Source organism: Anomalospiza imberbis, chromosome 12, assembly GCF_031753505.1.
Source record: "Anomalospiza imberbis isolate Cuckoo-Finch-1a 21T00152 chromosome 12, ASM3175350v1, whole genome shotgun sequence".
Taxonomy (NCBI): domain Eukaryota; kingdom Metazoa; phylum Chordata; class Aves; order Passeriformes; family Viduidae; genus Anomalospiza; species Anomalospiza imberbis.
In genome coordinates, this window is record NC_089692.1 from 19,867,910 (window position 1) to 19,876,124 (window position 8,215).

Sequence of the window (8,215 nt, forward strand, 5' to 3'; positions counted from 1 at the left end):
AACCCAAGCCTTTCTAGGAGCTTCCCTGCCTGGGCCGATTTCTGGGTGCCTCAGTTTGCTGTTACCACTTTGCACCTCATCCAGACACACTGCACAGTGACCCCCAGCCCAGGCAGAGCAGCTGGAATAAATCCACCCAATCCAGGCATGGATTAAGCCCTGAGGATTGCACAGCTGCCTGGCTCATCCCAAATTCATCTCTATTAGCATCTCCTCCCCTGCAGCTCCCCGCTGTTCTAATTACAGACTCCCAGATCAGTAGCAGGTATTTATCTGGAATAAAGCACAAATTGCACTGGAAAAGCATCCCAGCTCCACCACTCCTGGTTCAGCAGAGGAGATGCAAGCAGGAGCAGGCACAAACACCTCATCAGTTAAAAACCACAGAAACCAGCTAAAAATAACAGATCTGCCCAGCCCCAGGGGATCCCAGGAGCCTGGAGAAAGCCAGAACTGCACATGTAGTTCACACAGCAGGATCATTTATTTTAAAAATAAGTAATAGTTACAAATACTTTCTCAAACAGAACTTAAGTTCATTTCATCAGCAACCACCTGGAATATCATGGGAGGTTCAAGCCTCTCCCACCATCTCCACAAGGCACAGCTGTGCACTGTTATCCACAAACATTTTCATCTAAAAAATTTGGCTGTTTTCACTCACAGAGATGGCAGCTCAGTGTTGCCTCTTCCACAACAGAGTCCAAACACCCCAAAGTAGTTTTTTTATTAAAAAATAAGCCTCAAAAATGTATAATCCTATCAAACAGAAGCCCTAGAAAAAGCTGGTTTATAGTCTAAGCCTAAGGGTAGCTCAAATCAAGGTCAGTCTCAGCAGCTCTGAGGACAATATCAACACAACATGAAGAGTAAAGGCCCCAAGCTTTTTTAAAAAAAATCTAGAGATCTTAAAGGGGAAAAAAAAAAATCAGTGGGATTTTTAGCCTGGCAATGCCCCTGAGCTGTGAAAAGCTGCTTTAGGAGTCAGTTGCATATGGGTTAGAGGAATCCTAACCAAGGATCCTGAAAGATTAGTGGGAGAATTACATAATAAAAGCCATTTCCATGCAGAACTTCTCCCAGGAATGCTGTCTGCTGGGGTTCCAGCCTGCCTCTCCTAACACAAAACTTTTCCTTTAAAAACACGTGGCTGCATAAACACAAATTCAGCAGGAAAGGGAAGAGCCAGGAACCTTCTCCCCTGGTACCCAGCTCCTGTGGTGCTCCTTGGTCCTGAGCCTCCAAGCAGGGCTCACACCATCCCCAAATGCGACTCCAGAGCAGGAATGGTGATGGGAATGAAGAGGGAGACCAGACTAAATTTGCACCAGTGAAGGTGGTTTTGTAATGCTGCTACTGCAAGAACGAGGAGGTGCCAGCACCCTTTGACCCCTGGAGATTGGAATAAAAGCAGGAGGGAGGGAAGAGGGCTTTGCTGACAGCCAAACTAAAAAAGAAGAAGCATTTTGTGACACCCAGGTCTTGTTCAACTACAACAGAGACAGAGAGGCTCACAGAGAAACAAGAGATGCTTTTCCCCTGTCCTGGATACACAAACACAGCGAGCTAAAAACCAGACCCAAACCACATCAGGCTTCCCAAGAGGAAGGTCACATCCATAGGGCTGATGAAGGAAAAGCTCCCCAGCAATCAGATCTGGAGCTGCAACCCAAAACTTTCTCCATTGACTTAGGAAAGGAAAGAGTCTTTTTAGGCTCTTAGAAGAAAAGATCCAGCTGCTCTAAGAAGAGCTGAGGAGGTTAATGGCCAAGCAGTGGCATGGAGGGCACGCAGCCAGCCAGGAACCAAACCAAACCCTCCAGGACAGCCCTTTTCCATGGGATAAGGAGGAGACTTGATGGTCTGGGAGAGCTCTTCCCTTCCCAGGACAGTGTTCTCTGGAATGAGCCTGTTCTCTGTGCAAACACAACCCCCCAAGGCAGAGCTGAGGTGGGATGAGCTCTCCTGGGATGCTGGCAGGATGGAGCAGATCCCATCTTCTCTCCTGCAGCCCAGCACAGGGCTCACCAGTAATCCTCACGGCCAGGCAGATGGCATTTTAAAAATTAATCTGTTTTTTGGCTTGGGTAGGCATATTTTTAAATCTCTCCAATCCCATCTCCTCGTTTCAGTCCCACTGGCATCACCAGGCAGTCCAGCCTCTTCTAGTATGGAAAATACCAAGGCAGCAGCCTTGCCCGACCCCTAAACAGGAACAAAACCAACCTCCTGAAGCACAGGGGCATCGCTCCCTGCTCCTGTCACCCTCCCAAGGCCTGGGATTCCCCGCCTGCACAGCCACCCTGGGCTGCACCCCCAAAACCGGGGGAGCCCCACAGCCAGCCACAGCTCTGGGACCGGTCAGGCTGGGAGTGCACTGCCCACCCACCACTCCCCAGACTCCTGCAGGGACAGGGTGACAACTCCAACTTTCCAGACGTTCCTTCCTGCCAGAGCCCTCCTCCGTCCTCCCAGCCATGCCGGGTGGGAGGGACAAAGCTGAGACAGGGGAGCAGGGACCCCCATCCCGCTCCACACCCGAGGACCCTCCCACGCCCAGACTCACCTGTAGATCCTCCCTCGCACCCTGGGGTGCTGGCCGTAGTAGCCCCCCCAGCGGCCCAGCCCTCCCCGGGCGTGGAAGTAGCCCCGGTAGCCCCCGCGGTCGGTGCTGCTGATGCCGGGCATGTTGGTCCTCTTGGGCAGCACCTGGAGGGTGGGGAGGGGCTGCTGGAGCTGGGATTTGGCCCAGCCCCCGGCAGCCAGGGCTGGGAATGGTGGGGAGCAGCCCCCCAGAACTCCCCCAGCTCTCACCTTGATGACACGGCCCCTGAACACGCTCTCGTCCAGCTCCACCGCAGCCTTCACAGAGCTCTGCTCCTCGAACTCGATGTAGGCATAGCTGTGGGGGAACGGTGTGAGCAGAGCCCCAGGGACACCCTGCAGACCCCCAGGCCTCCCTGCACACAGCACTGACCCTTTGGGGTGGCCCGAGAACTTGTCACAGAGGATGGTGACGCGGTTGATCTGCCCACAGCTGTTGAAGTGAGACTCCAGCTCTTCTGCTGTGCCCCCGTAATCCACCTGCAATGACAGCCCCAGCGCCCAGCTCGTGCCATCTGATGCCTTGGGTTTCAGCTTTTATATTTTTCAGGTTCTCTGCTGCCTGGTATGTAACTCTGAAATGTCTTATTAGGAGTTAGTAGGTTCTCTTCACAGGGTAGTTGGACAAAACAATCCCTTCCCAGCTGGAGAATCAAGGAAACCTTACCCAAAAAGCACAAACAACAGCAAAGGGAAGGGGGCAAGCCAGGGGCTGGGACTTCACGAGCTGGAGCTGTAACTGGACAACTGAACCCAATATGTAGATGAACCAAAACTTATGAAAGTGTAAAAACTCGTGACTGGGATCCATCTTGGATTCAACCTGGGTGTAGCCCTGGCCAGGCTCTTGTGCTGCCCCAGGTGTGTCCTTTTAAGGCCTTGCAATAAATACCTGTGTTGTTCATTTAGCTCTGTCTACTCTCTGTTCCAGACCAGCCTCTCAAGGCAGCAGATCCACACCCCAGCACGGGAGGCAAAGGGCCCAGCTGACCCCACTCGCACCCTCCCACCACAGCTCAGCCTCTGCTGAGGGTCAGGGGACCCTCCCAGCTGAGCGCTCCCACCTGGAACACAAATCCAAGAGACAACCTGCCCTGTTTTGAAGGAACAAGCAACACCACACAAGCCACAGCTTCCAGGGGGCTTTTTGGGGAGCTGACACTTGCAACAGATGAGCTGCAAGTGGCAGATAACCAGCTACGCTCCCAGGCTGGGCACAGGAGAAACACTTGGGATGGGAACAGCCAGGCTTTGGTAGGGGACAAATCCACAGCAGGGATTTGGGACACACACACCCAGCTGGGCACAGAGCAGTGGGAGGGGCTCCCACTTACATTGCCCACGTAGATGGAACGCTGGTCAGCCTCCATCTTCTCCTTGGTTGTCAGTGGGAAGAGAGCTGTGGAGAGGAGGGATTTGTCATGGACAGAGGGACATCTGTCTGCTCCCAGCACAGCCACCCCTGAGCTGACACACTGCAAAGCTCCTCAGATGCCTCTCACATCCAGGTGTATCCAAACCCTCACACTGCTGCCTCCTCCTCCCCCTCCACCCCCCTTGGTCCTCTTCTTTTCACAGTGACTCCTCTACTGCGGCTGTTGGCAATACTTGACTGAATTAAGTGCAATTAAGTTAATTTACTACATCTGGGCCCACACAGGTAGGAGGTTAGAGCTGACAGAATGTGCATTAGCACCACACCAGGCCTAGAACCCCCTTCACCCACCTTATGTGTCCAGTCCCAGGTGCCCAGAGAGGTAGAGCCAAACACTCTGGGCTCCAATTGTCACCCTGTGCCCCAGAGGTGTCCCTGGGGAGAGGCAACAGCACCCTGTGACAACTCATACCTGCTTCTGAGCTCATGAACAGGTGGTTCTCAGCTTCCAGCTGCAACTCCCTCAACCTCTCATCCTCCTTCTCTATTTCCCGCAGTTTGGCTTTGATAGCCTCCAGCTCCTGAATCCCAAACCGAGAATTGCACCAGCAGCACTCAGGTGTAAAAAGTTCCCCACTTCCTTTGGGCACCAGGGAAAGCTGGTTCCCCATGCAGGCAGGCACTCACCGGGTCCTGAACATCCTGCTCCTCTGTGCTGTTCCCCTCCTGGGGGCTCGCGTCCGAGCCCTCATCCGCTGCCTTGCACACGGCTGCCACCTCTGTCACGTCCCAGGGCGCTGCCTCCTCTCGCAGCGACGGTGGGTCCTGCCACCAGATCTCTGAAGTGTCCAGGAAGAGAGGACTGGGCGGGACAAGGGGCAAAAGGGCATTGAACCAACAGCCATTTAATGTACCAGCTGCAGCACAGCCTCCGCCAGGCAAAGGCTTGCAGGGCATTTCCAGAAGGATGAAGAGGTGACATTAACGCAGCTGTGCAGCAAAGCCACAGAACTGCAACGTGCAGCCAAAAGGTCTCCAGTTCATACTGAATCGATTCCCAGCTCATGGGGGCTGCAGAGGGGACCTGGAAGCAGCTGCCCTAAAGCGGGAAAAAACCCCAGGGGCACGGAGGCGACGGGTAGGGAACGGAAAGAGGCGGCAGCACACGGCACCGGCAGAGCGGCACAGAGGGAGCGGCCGGGAGCTGTCTCCCGGCAGGGAAGGAAGAAAGAGCCGCACCCTGCCGAGGGGCTCACGGAGGGGCACGCCCTCCCACCCAGGAGAACGAACTCTCCCACCCGGGAGTGGACAGCCGCCCCGGCTGCAGCCGTGGAGCAGCGGCACCGTGCCCGAGCGGTGGCCAGCCGTGCCGGAGCGGTGCCGAGCAGTGGCCGGCCGTGCCCGTCCGGTGGCCAGCCGTGCCCGAGCGGTGCCGAGCGGTGGCCGGCCGTGCCCGAGTGGTGGCCGGCCGCTGGCCAGCCGTGCCCGAGCAGTGGCCAGCCGTGCCCGAGCTGTGCCGAGCGGTGGCCAGCCGTGCCCGTCCGGTGGCCAGCCGTGCCCGAGCGGTGGCCAGCCGTGCCCGAGCGGTGGCCAGCCGTGCCCGAGCTGTGCCGAGCGGTGGCCAGCCGTGCCCGTCCGGTGGCCAGCCGTGCCCGAGCGGTGGCCAGCCGTGCCCGAGCAGTGGCCGGCCGTGCCGGAGCGGTGCCGAGCGGTGGCCAGCCGTGCCCGAGCAGTGGCCGGCCGTGCCGGAGCGGTGCCGAGCGGTGGCCGGCCGTGCCCGAGCGGTGGCCGGCCGTGCCGGAGCGGTGCCGAGCAGTGGCCGGCCGTGCCCGTCCGGTGGCCAGCCGTGCCCGTCCGGTGGCCAGCCGTGCCCGAGCAGTGGCCGGCCGTGCCGGAGCGGTGCCGAGCGGTGGCCGGCCGTGCCCGAGCAGTGGCCGGCCGTGCCCGAGCGGTGGCCGGCCGTGCCCGAGCGGTGGCCGGCCGTGCCCGAGCGGTGGCCGGCCGTGCCCGAGCGGTGGCCGGCCGTGCCCGAGCGGTGGCCGGCCGTGCCCGAGCGGTGGCCGGCCGTGCCCGAGCGGTGGCCCCGCGGCCCCGAGCCCCGCACGCACCTGGCCCGGCCCCCGAACATGCTGCGCGCGGCCCGCGCGAGCGGCGACCACGTGCGGCTCTCCCGCCACCACGAGCGCGGCTCGCGCCCGCGCGCCGCTTTCACACATCAGCGGCCAATCGGGGCGGGGCGCGCGCCAGGGCCCCGCCCCCGCCGGCGGGAGGCGGCCCCGCCCCCCGGGGGTGGGGGGGAAATGGACCCCGGGGCCGCGGGTTCGAGACCCGGCAGCGCCGGGGCAGAAGGGGAGCACCCCAAGGGTGGAGCTGCAGCTACAGGTGGGACAGATCGCCTCGAGTGCCCCGAGGACACGCCTGAGTTGCCCCTCCGTGGACAGCACTCCCGGGCAGTGAGCGGCCCCAGGGCTGGAAGGAACCCCCCGAGCCAGGACTGGGGGCACAGAGTGCAAAGCACTGCCAGCAGCGGGGGACGAGGGCGCCCAGCACAAGCCCAGGCTACGGAGCCTCTGGTTGATATTAAATTGTCTTTATTACACAGATACAGCGTTAAGAACAGACATAACCTGAATCATAAAGTTTACATCTTTCACAGGTCAAACATACAGTACACTTAGAGAAAGCGGGGAACAGCAAGGGGGGGACAGCATGCCGAAGGAAAGTCCTACCACGTCATCTCTCTGGGCTGGCCCCGCACCCCACGCCTGGCCCTGGCGGGGGGCTCTGGTTTCCAGCCCCTCAGGGCCCCCCGTGCCCCGGTGTCCCCATCCCAGGGCAACAAGGGCAGGGCTCAGCCCCGCACGGGATCGGGGAAGCGGTGCTGCCGCAGCCGGGAGGGACGGGGACACTGGCACGACCTCCGTCCCGGGGCCGTGGCGTTCGGTGACACCGGAGGAGCCCCCAGGGCTGCCACCGCAGGGGGGACACCCCGTCACAGTGCCTGGGACCTGGGAACACGGTGGCAGCTTGTCCCCAGCCTCAGACCCACTGGGATCCAGAGGGGGACCCCAGCAGCCCCCGGAGGAGGAGGAGGAGGAGGAGGAGGAGGAGATGCTGCAGGGGGAGTTCGGGGGGCTCTGGCAGTGATGGAGCAAAAGCCAGGCAGGCGTGGGACCCCCGCTCCAGCCTCGCCGGGACGTGGCACTTTGGTTTCAGCTGGCATTTTGGGTTGGGAACGTGAGGAAGGGGCTGGAGAGGGGACCCTGGTGCCGCGGGTGGCACCAGAGAGCCACGTCCCTCCTGCCACCTCCCCAGCTTGGTGGCACAGCAGCACCCGGCGCCCTGGGCTCTGCCTCCCCACGGGGACCTGGGACACGCTGTCCCCGTGTCCCCAGCGCCGTCCCCGGGCCGCAGCCGTGATGGGAGCAGGAAACCCGGGAGCTGTGAGCAGCCACGGGGACCTGCTGTGGCACCCCGTGTCCCCGGGCTCCGGCCAGGCTGTGCCAGCACCACGCTGCTCATCCGCTGCCACCTCCACGGTGCCACCAAAGGGGCGCAGCACGTGGCACACGTCCCTCGGCCCCCAACGCCACCGTTCCGGAGCAAACCCCCAGGGAAGCACCCAGGGCATCACTGCAGCCCCCGCGGCCGCTCCGTCCTCCCCGCAGCACAGTTTTTTTAATTTTTTTTTTTTTTTTTTTTTTTTTTTTTTTGGGAAATATCACATTTAAAGCTGTCGTTCTGGTTTGGCCGCCCGTCACCGCCGTCTCATCCCTCCCCTCCCTCGGCTTTTGGTTTCAATGCAAGGTTCTGTAGGGTAGTTTTATTCTTAATTAAAATAAAATTTAAAAAAAAAATTTAAAAATCGTAATGATTCCAAAAAAAAAGCAAACCAGCAGGGAGTGGAGTGGAAAGGAGAGCAGTCCCTGTGGAAGTGCTCTCGCCCGCGGTTTCCCGGCGAGGTGGAGGTAGAGAGGCAGAGCCCCGGCAGGAGCGGGGCCGGGGGCACGCGGGGACAGGCGGGGACACGGCGGGGACGGGCCGGGCACCCGGGCGAGCAGGGGCATCTGCAATACTCTTATATATTACCTCTTCTCAGGAAACGTAAGAAAAATAGACAATATTACATGTGTCACACCATAAATAAAGTGAACAGTCACAGGAGGGGCACCCGGCGAAGCTCCCAGGGTTGGGGGGCACAGAAACCACCCAGGGGGTGCACCGAGGTCTTGGGGG

General features: G+C 59.7%; 1 protein-coding gene across 1 annotated transcript; it reads right to left on the bottom strand.

Annotated features, from left to right (window-relative positions):
- Positions 1-465: 465 nt before the first annotated feature.
- Positions 466-6,205, bottom strand: PABPN1L (PABPN1 like, cytoplasmic). Its single transcript, XM_068203236.1, has 8 exons — positions 6,088-6,205; positions 4,667-4,841; positions 4,452-4,560; positions 3,939-4,003; positions 2,978-3,084; positions 2,815-2,902; positions 2,567-2,709; positions 466-2,205 (listed from the first exon to the last, which is right to left on the bottom strand). The coding sequence occupies exons 1-8, from the start codon at positions 6,105-6,107 to the stop codon at positions 2,166-2,168; spliced, it is 747 nt and encodes a 248-aa protein (XP_068059337.1). The 5' UTR covers positions 6,108-6,205; the 3' UTR covers positions 466-2,165.
- Between the last annotated feature and the right edge of the window lie 2,010 nt (positions 6,206-8,215).